We start from the raw sequence: 14,829 nt of genomic DNA on the forward strand, positions 1-14,829 counted from the left end.
TTATGTGTGTTTTGTAGTTTTTGTTTTACTGTTTTGGTTTTTTTTTTTGGTCGTGTTTTTTTTTTCCTCTTCTGTGTGTTGCTGCAGCACTTTTTTTTCGTGTGTTATTGCTTAACTCGAAATACACATAAAATTTATATGATATGATTTGATTTGTTTCTTTTTTTTTACATTTTTTTTTTTTGCCGTTGTATATATGTATATGTGTGTGTGTGTGCTCATTCAGTTAAATTTAGGCGCTGCGCGTGTTTTGCTGGCCATGTTGTGTTGATCTTTCTCTGCTGCTCGCAAGCACATGCATGTGTGTGTGTGTGTAATCAAAATGTCGAAAAATTAAAAGAGCGAACAACTCCTACGCAAGCAGCAAACAACTTTGACAACAACAAAAACAATAACAAGCTGCAGCAACTGCAACGACAAAAAAAAAGCTGCATTGCGCTTTGCAGATTTCATTCAATTGCGAGCACATTTTGTGTCAGTGTGCGTGTACAGCTTACATGTACACACACACACACACTCAGCACACGAGCAATCTAAGTGTGTGTTTTGCACACAACAACAAAAGCGCCTGCAAGTGCGTGGATCAAACATAAGAACAACAACAACACAACACACGCCGCCAATGACGAAGAAGAAGTCGTAGAAGAGGAAGACGAGCAAAAGCTTCAATTAAGTTCGACTCCACAGAAATGCAACGACAACAACAATAACAACAACACAAACAGCAACAGCAACAACGACTCTCTCTCTTTAACGAGCACTCTTATGCTTCTTCTTACATACGATTCTGCTCTCACAGTGCCTGCTGCGCTGCACCTTTTTTCTGCTGAAAGGCACACAGACACACACATACAGACACACACACACACACAGGCAGCAGACGCGATTTGTGCGCACACACTCACACATACGTATACAGAAAGTCAGCCGAGGCAGCGACTGCGGCAGCGCGCGCGCGTTCAAGTTAAAAAGATCTCAAACTCCAATTGCCCAACTGGCATTTCATAAATCTTTGCAATTTTTTCTAGTTCTGAACAAACAGTGTGAAGTGCAAGCAGCAAAAGCAAAAAGCAAAACCAAGGCAAAGCAAAAGCAGCAAAAGTGCTTTATTTCAAACGCGCCTTATCAATTCTGATAACACAGTGAAAACAGTTAACGGCTTTTAACAAGCAACAACAACAACAACAGCGACAAGAAAAGTGTGCGGCGTGACATCAGCATCCCAAATACATACAAGATATTCAGGCGAATCGAATACACGAATATATCATAATAATATTAATAATATTACTAATATAAACTGGCTGCATGAAAAACATCACCAGCTCAAGCACTTGCGGCACGGGGCTGCTGCAATTGCAGAACAATCTCAGCAACAGCGAATTGGACGTCGCTGTTGTTGGCAAACCAGAAGCAGGTGCGTTATTTTCTACCTCTCTCACTCACTCTCGCCTTTGCTCTCTCTTCCTTTTATCTTTATTCTTGCGTCGCTCTCAATTGCATGTACATGGCACACATACATACACACACACATACGTGAGTATATAAAATACACACTGGGGATTTGATCGGAGCTCGCAAAGAGCATCGCTAAGAGAGCCGACCACCCTTAACATTTATTTGCATATACTAACTATACTACACATGCGTATGTGTGTGTGTGTGTGTGTGTGTGATGCTGGGGCAACTAAATAGATGTGTACATACATATATCCACATATCGATCTGACAATTATAGCTGAGATTTCATTAGAACAATATTTCTGTCAAGTGTTTTTCATAATCTATTCATTTCGAAACTTTAACAGCTTCGAATATACAAATATTGCGTTAAACAATTGTTGTTGTGATTTAAGTACAGTAGAAAAGGCCAAGCTTGAATTCCCAGAGACTCGAATCTTCCAGAAATTAGAATATAAGAAAATGAAGCGAATTTTTAAGTTGTATTTCCTAATTTTTAGATATTGTTGATTCTTATTATATTAATTAAAGTCAACTTCAAACTTTCACAATTAAGAATTACTTAATGATGATGTGTTTGAAATATAGAAGAGTTAACTTTGTAATAAATGGAAAAAGTAAGACGCTTTCTAGGAGAAACATTTTAAGCAGCCATGAAACAATAAGAATTCAATTTTCATTTCAATAGAGTTCATTTGAAATTCTCTTGTATAATTAAAAGAGGAGTTGGCTATAAATTAGTTTTAAATATCGAAATTAATTGAATATGCATATTAAACGATTTGATTCCAACAGAATCTCCCTCACTCGCCCGCTCGCTCTCTCCCTCTCTCTCGATTCTACTTTGCACAGCTGGCAGACAGATTGTGATTTATTCAGTAGAATAATTTCCAGGAGCAATCGAAGACAGAGAACAAAAACACCTACTTCCATGTATGTGTGTGTGTGTGTGTGCGTGAGTTTGGGTCAAAGCGAATAGAGTGCCTTTTACACCTGGTTCAAGTTGAATGCATTCTGCTCTCTTCGGTGCAGACGCCCTCGCTCTTTGGTTCTCGCTCTCTTTTTGTTTTTTTTTTTCCTTTTCTTTGGTCTTCTGCACGCGCGCGCGCCCGTTCTAAAATCAAGTCAACGGTGGTGACAACAATACCAAAGACAAACCAATTCCAGCAACAACGATCACATTGGATACGACAACTATGAATATACTGGTTTCTTACCTACCCACATACAATCACAATCACATACATATATCTTTGCATGTTCTTCAGTCTCTCTGTATGTGTGTGCGTGTCTATTCAAGCGAGTCATAGCAGCAATAACAACAACAGCAAGACTTGTCTGTGTGTCTCTGTGTGTGTGTGTGTGCGTGTGTAAGGTGGGGTTCACAGAACCCGGTTGAGTTTGTCTTGCGCAATGTTGCTTTTTTGCCCATCCACTGTGCCATGTCCTGGTCTCTCGCTCTCTCACTCTCTCTTTGCAAAGCAGGCGCTCTCATCAATCATGAGGCTCCCCTCATCGCTCTCGTCGCACCCACAACCATTCGAGTTTGACTGCATGCGATTTCGCTGTTATCGCTGCCATCAGTCGACTGTTAATAACATAACAGACTGTTATGCAAAATTAGGCGCGATCACCAGAGACCACCAGTTGGTCTCCACACAGCTCTCCACCGCTCCCCGCCAGCCAACGCACAGCCCTGACAGCAATAGCATTAGCAATAGCAAAAGCAGCTTGGGGTTTTTTTCTTTTTGTGTTTTTTGTGTTTCTTGTATTTTGTATTTAAGTTTGAGTTCGAGTTCGAGTTTGACGTGGACGTGTGTGGATTTCTATCAGGCGAAACAAAAAGTTGTCCTACCAGTTTTTGTTGTTGTTGTTGTTGTTGTTGTTGCTACTGCTTTTGCTGTTGCTGTTGCTGTGTTTTTTTCTGTTTTGTATTTTGTTTTTCTGTTGTTTCTTCTTTTGCTTTTTGGGGCCATTCTTTTTGTATGCAGTGTATGGCTGTTGTTGTGGTTTTTAATACCAGCTACCCAAAGGGTAAAAGGGTATTTTAACCTAGAGCCATCTCTGAATATATAATTATTAAATAAATCTATTTATTCTTGATCTCAACAATACTTTCAATTGTTAGTATACATTGGAATACTTGAATGTTATATTGAAAATAAGTCACCATAATGATTAGATTCTAATTGTCAATGCTTTGCTTTAATGATAATGCCAAATGTTGAATATTTTAACTCATTTTTGACCATGCACAGGTATAACTTGTCAGAAAGTGAAAAATAAGTTATTTTTAAAATGTATAATAACTTAAAAATAATTAAGTAACTAAATTTAGAATATTTCATTCAGAAAATAATTTAGAATGCGTAGCACACTTTGCTTATTTACTGAATTTCATTGCAAATTAAAGACTGAACTGAAATTCAATTTTATAAATCAAACAAATTATATTTTTGGGATAATTGCCTAGAAAAAGATTAGTTAACTCTATCGGGTATGTTACAGTCGAGTCTACTCAACTCTTCTGTCTGTAATCCACTCTACAGTTGAGCGTGTAGAGTGTAGACTGTAGAGTGTAGAGTCTGTGTGTTTACCTTGGTACTCGCGAGTCGCGACGAATTCGATTTAAACGGTTCTACAGCAGTGTTATCTTTCCTTTCCATTCCCGAGGGCTCAAATCCAAAACATTCTGCGTGAATCTCACAAATTACACAATCCGCTCTTTCTCTCTCTCTATCTTTGTTTCTCATTCATTTTTTGCAATCGATTCGATCCGATCTGAAGCGATCCATTTGACTATATAGTCATAGTGTAGTCTAGATCTAACACATGTGCGAATTCTCACCTCACTGTGACAAGAGCTTTCTGGCTTCCTTCCCAATCAGCAGTCAGTTTGCCACGAGACATCATTTGGCTTTATCTCTCTGTTTGCGAGTCAACAACTCGTACTATCCGACAAACCTGTTTTCACCTTTTCCACACCCCTTTCTTCGACTTCAACCTTTGCAATCAGCAGCAGCGACAAGGCGACAAGAAGTTTTCAATCAAAAAAAGCGCTGCAAAAAAGACAAAAAAAAAAACAGAATGAAAGAAAGAAACTCCCCAACAAAGTTTCAATTGTTGTTCACTTTTTGTTGTTCCTTTTTACTGCTTGTCGTCTATAATTGATCTGCTTTTTGTTGTTGTTGCGCTTCTTTGAGTTCTTTGGCGTTCTTTAGGCGCAATCAAATGGAAATCAAATGTGTTTTTTACGAGATTACGAAAAATACAAGTTTTATTGCTTTTGATTTCATTCACAATTACATACTTAACACACTTGTGTTAAGTATGCAAATATCTTACAAAGCAGCTGAAAAGTATGCTGTGAATTGCTTAATCACTAATAAATTGCAATTGATTAATGATCGTCTAATGATCACATATGTGATGAAAAAAAAGTATTTAATGAAATCTTTAAATATATATAGATTAGTTATTATAGTGATGAGAAAGTTGTGTAAGGGTTTCGGAAATTCAATTTAATTCGAACTTAAAGAATAAAGAAAACTTTATCGTATAACAATCGGATTGCAGTGAAGAATATCTTTGAATTCATAAGCACAAATTGATTGTATTTTAACAAGTCTTATGACTCACACAAAATAAACAATCATTTGCATGAATTTAAACAGATAATATAGTATATAAATATACCATATGTATGGACAATATGAATATTCATAATTATGCAGTCAAACAAATTGTATTTGACTTCCTCCTTTTATGAATGTCATTATCTCGAATGAATTTGATGCTTATTCATGTTAAATTTTCAACCAAATTTAAAATCTGAACACACACATTATTTACTTATCTATCGAAAAGTTCTACGTAATGCCGTTTCTTCGTAAATCTGCGCTGCGGTCTGGTTTTATTCTGCCATCTCTCATTACTTGTTCATCCTTTTCATTCACAAAATGAAGCCCAAAAACAACATTGAATGTGAAAAATTGGCAAATATTCCACTTGAGCTTCCCCACATCATATCATATAACATATCATCATCATCATTGTCACACTTTGCGCCATCAGAATTCAAAGTTACAAAAACAAAAATACCAGCTACTCTCTGGACTACATATAAAATAGTATATTTATTATGTGATTCTTGAAAGAGCATTAAAAAAAAAAAATAATAAAAATAAAGAAAACATTAAAAAAGTGTCGTCTGTCAGTTGGATGATGACCGATGACAAGCTCTGCTATTAACATGCAATTCAAGCGCCGCTGCAGATCATGTGCACACCCCCCGCACACCCTCCGCTCACACACACACACACGCAGAGTATTCAAAGTGCAGCTGAGATGCTCCCAACTCAACTCTACACAGTTTTGCGCTCTCTTCTTTTGGCTGCTCTCTTTGGCACTCATTTGTTTTTGCCGCTGCCGCTGTGTTCTGTTTTTGAAGTACGTGACTTGCTTCGCACTTCCTGTTTCGTTTTGTTGGTCGGAGAAATGTTGCCAATTATTCAAAGTGTGCTGCTGTTTCTGCTGCTGCTGCTGTTGACAGACAAATAAAATAAACAAATAATAACTAAACATTCACACCAACATAGACACACACACACACCCATACACTGACACAACACTTTCAGCTGTTAACTCGCCACGCCGCGTTGGTCCACAGAAAATAGAAAATCGAAAGAAACGAAACGAAACACAAAAAAAAAGACGTTCTCAGCGCACTCAACTCTCAATGCACTCACTCGGAAAGTGCTCAGTGCATACGCAGCAGGCTGTGTGTGTGTATTATTATTGTGGGTGGGGGGTAAGGCAGGAGACGAAGACGGCGGTCACCTGTCTGACTCATCGATTTAATTTTAAGCCCTATGCCGAGACCTTAGTCAATGAACGCGCGGCGTGGGGCAGTCAACGAGAGCGACAGAGAGAAAGAGTGGGAGAGTGTGAGCTAAGCAAAAAAGAACTTGCGAGTAAAAGATGCTGCTCCCTCTGTCTCTCTCTCTCGCACAAATCGAATGTGCTTCCGTGCGAGAGTGAGTTATTGCAAAATGCATTGCACTTCGCTCACTCAAACAGACGCACGCACACACACACACACACTAATACTAACACTAACAGACTGCTCTCGCGCTCTGTTAACTGTTAACAGTGTTTGGCAATGCACATTGTATACACAATACATTTGGAGCACGTGACGTTAGCCACACTCACTTCGCTACTGTTATTGCTTCAACTGGTAGTCAATATGCAATTCTACTTTGTAATGGATAAAACTACAAATTACAGCATTATTTATCTCAATGTGTGGGATTGAATAATCTATGGAAATGTTTTCAGCAAAACTGCTCGAGGCCCTTTTGTTGTTTCTCACTTATGAAATCTCTTTAAAAACCAACAAAAACACAAAAAAAAAAAAACATTTAATTCAATAGAACTAATCGATGTTATGTGGGTTGTATTGTTTATGGTTGTTTTACGAATTAATAAAAGAAAACAAAACTTGTTGGTTTTCGCGGTTTACATTTTCAATAAATATTCGTCATACGTCATGTTGTGCAGCGGCGACGCTTGAATGCTTTGCCAAGCAATTCTCAATGTGTGTCTCTGTGTGTGTGTGGTTACATAAATAATACATTCATTAATTAGTACATGTGTGTTATGAATAAACTTTATTTCAAATTAGATAATTTATGTGTGATTTAATACCCTGTACCTGTTTTCAATTGGTCCACACGTCGGATGAGTTACAAATTTGGCGACACACAAAACTTTTTGCGTATTAATCATAGAGTGACTCATGGGAATAGACCAGCTTACTAAATAGCCACTATTTTATGCATTTACCAATACTCCATTCTATGCTTAAATGCGTGGGCAAAAGTTGAATAAAGTTGTAGTTTCCCCAATATCTTGTAGTTTAATTCGAATTGTTATAATTTTTCACTCGTCTAAGTAAAGCATTTTTATAATGATAATTGAAACGCTACAAAACTTAAAAGTTCGCTGTCTTCGTAATAAAGTTGCTTATTTAGCAAATTTTCAATTTCAATTCAAGATTTTTTTTACAAATTTTATAAAAACAATTTGATTGTTTTATGAAATTTGAGGAAAAAATATATAAAAATATTTTTAAAATCGATACAATCATTAAATGTTTTGCTCAAATATGTATTATGTTTAAGCTTAACATTTTGATGTTATGTAAAATTTATCGTCGAAATAACATAAATCCAAATTTCAATTTGAAACTTTTATTTCATATCTTAACATATTGAACGATATTATGTGATTCTATGATGACTGAACGCAAATAATATTAAATTATGTTCACAATTTGCTTTACGTTTGAAGTGTTTTTAACTAAATAATGTTTTGCAAACTTAACAGTGAAATGTTACATTAATAGAAACTGAATTTGCGCATTTAAATTGTTTATAAAACTTATTGGAAGATACGCTGCAATAAACACAAATACTGTTCAAAGGTTACACTTTTAGAGCTTATAGAAAGATGTTATCTTCATTCATTAAATAGTATCCCCTATAGAATTTAACAGCTGCGGTTAATGTTATCGTTCCAATATCATAGAATATATTAAAATATGTATTCATTCATTTATTCAATGATGTCTACCATGCTTAGTTGAATTGAAAACTTCTAGACCGTATTAGGAAATGTATTTCACAATTTTTTAAAAATATGTTTACAATTTCCTTCAAGCTGTCAAATGCTTTTACTCCAATAGAAGTTAACAGCTGCTGTTAATGTTATCGCTGCAATAACATAGATGAGTATTTAAATTGTAAAGAACGTATTATGGAATATGTATACATTTAGGAAAAGATTTGGTCTATAGACCAAATTGGAAAATGTAATCATTGGGTTTATTTCATATATTCAATTAATTAAGATAGGTAGGCTTACAATTTTGAGTACCTTACCCCAATAGAATTTAACAGCTGCTGTTAAAGTTATCGTTGCAATAACATAGCTTCGTATGCATTCACTCAACAGCTGTTAACAGTTGCTGTTAATGTTATGTTCGCTGTGTCATACTAACTGGGGGAAAATCCAGCCAAGCCATGACTATTAACTCTGTGATTGGGAAATTCCACTCAATTAACTTTGACACACACACACACACAGAGGGAAAAACAACAACCAAAAAAAAAAGAAATACATTCAATCAATTGCTAAAATCGTTTTCGATGGCTAAGAAAAACGCGCCCACGCAAGTGCAATACTGCGAGCCGCAGGAGACAAAAGTCGCTCGCTACTTTGGCAAACCGAGCTATGGAGCTGTGCTGCGCATCAGCAAGGAATCAGACACGGTGCGATGGCACAGCTCGGTGGCGTATCACGAGCTGCTCGGCTACATTGGCAGGACGAGCATTGCGATACAGGGAGTGCAACAGCAGTCGGTGCGAGGCGATTATCCAGTGAGTGCAACAATGCAGCGGCTGTGCGGCATCTTTGATCGCCTGCTCGAGATGACGGCGTCGCAACGTGGCGTCGATCTCGGCGGCATCGTCTCCGTTGGCGTGAAGCAACCGCAACAGCAAACACAGTATCGCGAAATCAAGCGCTTGACCATTGTGGAAGCGTATCGCAGCTGGTCCCGAACTATGCTGCGTTGCATCTTTGGCCTGGTGGAGCAGGCGTTGCCGCCGCAGCAATGCGAACATGTCGCCGAGCTGGGTCAGTATTTGGCCAACGCTTTTGGCAATCCGACGCGTCTCGATTACGGCACCGGCCACGAGCTCAGCTTCCTCTTCTTCCTGTGCGCACTCTTTCGCATCAAGGTGCTGTTGCCAGCCGATGAACCGGCTGCCGCTCTGTTGCTCTTCCAGCGGTATCTGAAGTGCGTGCGTCGTCTGCAGTCGCAGTACGGTTTGAATGCGGCGGGCTTTGAGGGCGCCTATTCCCTGGACGATTATCAGTTTGTGCCGTATCTCTGGGGCGCCGCTCAACTGTGCTATGATCCACCGTTTCAGCCCCGCCAGCTGTTGCAGCCTGCGGTCTTTGAGCAGTGGCGCAACGATTATCTGCTCGCCGGTTGTGTGGCCTTTGTTGCCGAGTCGAAGGAGGGCAGCTTTGCGACGCATTCGTGCCAGCTGTGGAGCATCACAACGCTCTCGTCGTGGCCGAAAGTCTATCGGGGGCTGCACAACATGTACTTGAAGGAGATGCTCAATCAGTTTCGTATGCTGCGTCACGTCTGCTTCGGTCAGCTGATGTCCTTTGACCCCGCCCCGGCGTCCAGTCAATTGACGCGTCCGCAGCTCGGTTATTTGTCGGTGCAGCGACAAGAGTTGCTCCGTCTCCGGCTGGAGGGACAAGACCCACTCGATCAGCCAAAGCTGGAGGAGAGGGAAGAGGAGACGGAGTCCACGATGGAGCAGTTGACGCACAGCGCTTTGGTCACCGATGTCAGCGACTCAAATGTGAGCGGTGCAAGTGTGAGTGTGTGCACGATCACGAAGCGCGGTCGATTGGTCAGTCGATGTCATATGTCTGGCAGATAGATATACGAGTACGAGTAGATACATAGATAGAAGTAGTTACGATATGATAGTTTTGCCACTAACCCCTAAGGCGATGCCGTAGCGTTCAAATCAAATCGAAATGAAATAAAAATTAACTTGGCCAACAGCAAACAATCGCATGTGGCTGCTGCTGTGGCTGCTGTGGTTGCTGCTGTTGCTGATGTATCACCAGCTGCCCATTAAACGTAAACCAGTTCCAGCTAAGCCCCACTCTGACCCCCTTCTCCATACCCCCCTCTCTCTCTCTCTCTTTCACGCTCGCTCCTGTCGCCCTCGACAAGCGACTAAAAATCTGTTAACCGGTTTAGAAACAAACTAAAAAGCTGCTCCAGCAGCCAGCCAGCTATTGTTGTTGTTGTTGTTGTTGATCTCTGGCTGAGAACTGTTATACATAGAGTCGAGACTCCAGTTTGCATCTCTCGCTCCCGCTCTTTCTCTCTCTGTCTCTGGGCAAAGCAATTAAACACGCTTGCGGACAGATCCCCAATAGATACGACACAACAAAACGTTGAAGAGATCGGGACTCCGTGTCCGCACCCTGCGGCCAAAGGGAAAGCAAATTGAGAACATTATTTGTTTCTTTTCTTTATTATTATTAGATGCATCCTTTCACAACAACAGTTAACGTTAACCTGTCTATATATATACTCGTACATATATGGCTTTCTTTCCGGTTCTTAATCGATCCAACGACAAACCATGACCAAAATGTCACTCAGTATAGACTCTGTAGTTCAACCTGAATTTCAGTTAAAACTCGCATTCTAAAGCACGTGTTTTACAAATGCTTAAACTGCAATTTATTGCCAACGAGTATGAAAAGAAAACTGCAACTAACATTGCCATAAATCAGCATTTAATTTATATTCATTTCAAAAATATGTTAACTAGCCCGATTTCCCTCAATCTTGTAATCTTAATCTCTTTGAAAGTTGATGTCAAATTCAAACTCATAATTTAATTAGAAAAAGCTTCGTGATTTTGCACATCGCAGACTCGAATATGATTATTAAATGATTCGTGGGTGTTCACTTGGCAGCAAATTGCAAATTTGTATATAGTGGTATATTTTTAAGTATTTATTTTGGTATATTTATTTAGTATATTTTATGAATAATACTGAAATGTGTTGTCTTTATTGCAAATTAGTAGCCCAACCATATATAACTTTCGGTATATTTTAGTATTTGTTTCGGTATATAAATTTGATATATTTTCAGAATAATACCACAATGTTTTTCCTTATTGAAAATGTTTAGGGGCTTCTCAGTCCGACCACATATATATAACTTTTGGTATATTTTAGTATTAGTTTTGGTATAATGAATCGGTATATTTTCCGAAAAATACCGCAATGTTTTGTCTATTAAAAAATGGATAGCGCCCTCAGTCCGACCATATATGTATAACTTTTGGCATATTTTTGTATTAGTTTTGGTATATTAATTCGGTATATTATCCGAAAAATACCGCTATGTTTTGTGTCTATTAAAAAGGGATAACGCCTTTATAGACCAATCATATATAGCTTTCGGTATATTTTCGTATGTGTCTCGGTATATTAATTTGGTATATTCTGAGAATAATACCATATTTTTTTGTTTTTATTGCGAACTTCCCGACTGTAGCTTTCTCATTTGTTTGTGTTTGTGCACAAGTGAAAAAATGTAAATGAGAAATTCCAGTTGCTCGTCCGTTTTCTTTATACTTTGTGTATTTCATCAGAATTTGAAGTGCAAATGTACTAATTAAAATGTAGAAATTGTGAACAGCAAGAACAGCAACAAAAAAAAGAGTAATGCATTGCCATCTGAAGTGGATCTGTCATTGTGTTTGTCGCGCTAGCTCATTAAACAGCGTGTCAGCCTACCCTTAAAAAGTACAAGATTCAATTGAGAGAACCTAACCTGTGTGTCGTACTATAATAAAGGGTTAAACCCTCATTTTTGCTCAATTCTCGAATCTAAAGCTCTCAGTTGAGTTGATGCCGCGGCGTTTTATAAAAGATGATTGAATTTTTCAAGTGCACATTGAGATACATACATACGCGTAGATGCAGATACAGATACAGATACGCAAAGAGTGAGTTGATTGATGATGAACTATCACCACCTTGCCTTGCCTTTGGCCATGCCAAATGGCAATATGGAAATGAGAAAATTTCAAATTTCAAATTTGAAATGTGACAGGGGAAATCCCTTAAGGGTAGCAAACACACACACACACACACACACACTCAATGCAAACGGATCCCAAGGACAGTTATATACATAACATATATAGTATGTGTTATGCAAAGGTACTCGCATCGTATCCTTTTTCAACTGACTGCAACTCACTCTCCGTGCTCTCCTTTTGTTTTCGGCCTGTTCCGTGCATGTCCTGCCAAATATTTGCGATACATATTTTTGATAACTCGCGCACACCAAGGAATGCGACGACTGTGTGCCACTGTGTCCAGGCGTTTGCCTTTGTCAGTTGTACTCCTTCCTTCTTCTTCTTCTTCTACTTCTTCCTCTTCTTCTGCTACTTGCGCTGTCCTGCATACATTGTGTGTGCTGTGGTGTAGGTTAGGGGTTAATTTGCTCACATCTACTTCATATTGTTCACATACCCTGCACTCGAATAAACGAAGCAAAACTATCCTAAAAATTCGTATTGGGTTCATACTTTGTCTAAGCTTATAACTTTCAATATAAGATCGACTCTAAAAAATATCAAGAAATGCTTAATTTGTTTATTTTTGAGAGCATCACCTTTAACTAGCTAGCAACATAGATCTTATTATGACTTAAGTGTGCCCAGCAAATTTCAGCTAGATCGCTCTATAAATAGCAGAGATTACTATAAATAATCATGAGTTTAAACCAGATCCTAAAAAATATCTTAAGAACAAATGAGAAGAAGCAACGAATGTTATTTTACCACGAATATTATTTTGTATCGGAATTCATAATCATTGTTAACTTTTATTTACAATTTTAAAAACCAAATCAATAATTAAATTTAAAGGAATTTCTAAAAATCACAAATAATTGTCATGAAAAATTTAAAAATGTATATTATAATACAAATCTTAAAATAAAATATCTATTTGATCTATTTATTATATTTTATTTAATATAAATCGAAATCGAACTTCAAAATAAAATAAACTTTAATTGCTCATTAAAATTATAAATTATTATATTTTATTTTAATAATGTAAATCGCAAATAATAAAAAATTAAAAACTTTAAATATTTATATAAAACAAAACAGTTAATATACAATTTTATTATATAAATCAAGAAATGAAAACAAAAAGTTGACTTTTATAATAAAAACCGAAGAATAAGATTTACATTTATTATTTTTATAATACTCACTAAAAAAAGAGAGTAAAACTATCTATTATATATTATTTTATCTATTATCTACACTTCCCTGCCTCTCATTCGACATACAATCTCAAGGTGCATGCGCATGTCAGGGTATTAAGCAGTTGCGCATGCTCAAAGCGCAAGTTGATTTCTTTACACTAAAGTTGGGGTAGCTCACAGTCGAGCACACCTCGCTGCGTGTTTTTGCTTTGTTTTTTTTTTTTTGCACACATTGCAAAGGACACTTTCTGAGGTGGGGTGTAGACTAGAGATTTGAATAAGGATCAGCCCATTAAGGGCTGCGATTCACGCATCGCTCGCTCGCTGGCATTTCAAGTGGGGTGACTGATCCTGCCTGACTGCCTGACAGCCTGACTGCCTGTCTGCCAGCGCACCACCATCAACCACCAACATAGTATAGCCACCACCACAATCATCACCGCCAACATCAACAGCAAACAGCAACGACAACGAGTTGAAGCGTCGCATTGGCTTACAGCTGTTCACGGTCGCAGAGCGTGAATAAAGCGAAGAGAAAATAGAGAAATGCAAGCGAAATACAATAAATACCATAAATTCCAATTGCCAAGGGTAGCTGGGAGACAACCCAAAATACATTCCCTTATTAATGCTCGAGCAGTCGCAGCCACAGCAGCAACAACAGCAGCAGCTGTGAGTCGAGTTGAGTCGAGTCCTAGTCGAGCCTAGGAGAACGCTGTGTGTGTGTGTGGTTCTAATTGGGAAATTACAATGAACCGGAAGCGTTGCAGCCCGAAAATTAATATGATAATATTGTACACACACACACACAAACACAGTCGCTGTGCTCGCTTGCTGAGGGAGATTATGAGAAATGGCAATAGTCACCCCTAAAAGCGAGGAGCAAAGCAGCAACCCCTGCCTCATGTGTCCTGTGTCCTGTGTCCTGTGCTGACTGCAGCAAGCGTGGCAATGCAGCCGCTGCATGCATTATTATTAAATAGTTGCCCAGTTTTTATCGGCTTCGGGTTGTGCCAGCTCCCCCCACCCCAAACACACACACACACACACACACACCGATACATACTTAGCTGGCGATCTGTGTACAGTTGGGAATTGTTAAAGGCACGCTCACATGTTGCTTTGAGCTTTCGACCATTTTTGAGATATCTAACGCCTGTGGGGAAAACAACGTTGGGGATAAGCGCTTAGCTTGAGCTATAGCTCGCTAAAAAACATGGTTTGAAATGAAATTTCTTTGCTGGCGATTCTTGGAATTTCCCTGATTCTCATCTACCCATGACGCACAACGCTGTCGTCGTCGTCGTCATCGTCGCTGCCGGCGTTGCCTTTGGCATTTTGGGTTCGCCTTCCCTTATGCTTCTGTGTGTGAATGTGTGTGTGTGTGACTGCATCCTGTCGTGCGTTATGCCATCATCCCCTGTCTATACACACACACACACACACAGAGAAAACAA

General features: G+C 38.6%; 2 protein-coding genes across 7 annotated transcripts in view; both read left to right on the forward strand.

Moving 5' to 3' along the window:
* Window positions 1-14,829, forward strand: part of LOC132797185 (protein scalloped) — a 78,619-nt gene that overhangs the window by 41,912 nt on the left and 21,878 nt on the right. For 5 of the 6 annotated variants that reach the window (XM_060808734.1, XM_060808736.1, XM_060808735.1 and 2 more), the window contains exon 2: window positions 1,029-1,417. The exons of the other annotated variant lie outside the window; for it this stretch is intronic. In XM_060808734.1, coding sequence (XP_060664717.1) covers window positions 1,309-1,417 — 109 coding nt within the window. In that variant the 5' untranslated portion in view covers window positions 1,029-1,308. The remainder of the gene's footprint in view (window positions 1-1,028; window positions 1,418-14,829) is intronic. 6 annotated transcript variants of the gene reach the window in all.
* Window positions 8,596-10,406, forward strand: LOC132796810 (serine/threonine-protein phosphatase 2A activator). The gene has a single exon (XM_060808119.1). The coding sequence runs from the start codon at window positions 8,673-8,675 to the stop codon at window positions 9,987-9,989; it is 1,317 nt and encodes a 438-aa protein (XP_060664102.1). The 5' UTR covers window positions 8,596-8,672; the 3' UTR covers window positions 9,990-10,406.

This window comes from Drosophila nasuta, chromosome X (genome assembly GCF_023558535.2).
Source record: "Drosophila nasuta strain 15112-1781.00 chromosome X, ASM2355853v1, whole genome shotgun sequence".
NCBI lineage: Eukaryota > Metazoa > Arthropoda > Insecta > Diptera > Drosophilidae > Drosophila > Drosophila nasuta.

Excerpts from the sequence above, each read along its gene's own strand:
- LOC132796810 (XM_060808119.1), top strand. The coding sequence starts at position 8,673 with ATGGCTAAGAAAAACGCGCCCACGCAAGTGCAATACTGCGAGCCGCAG.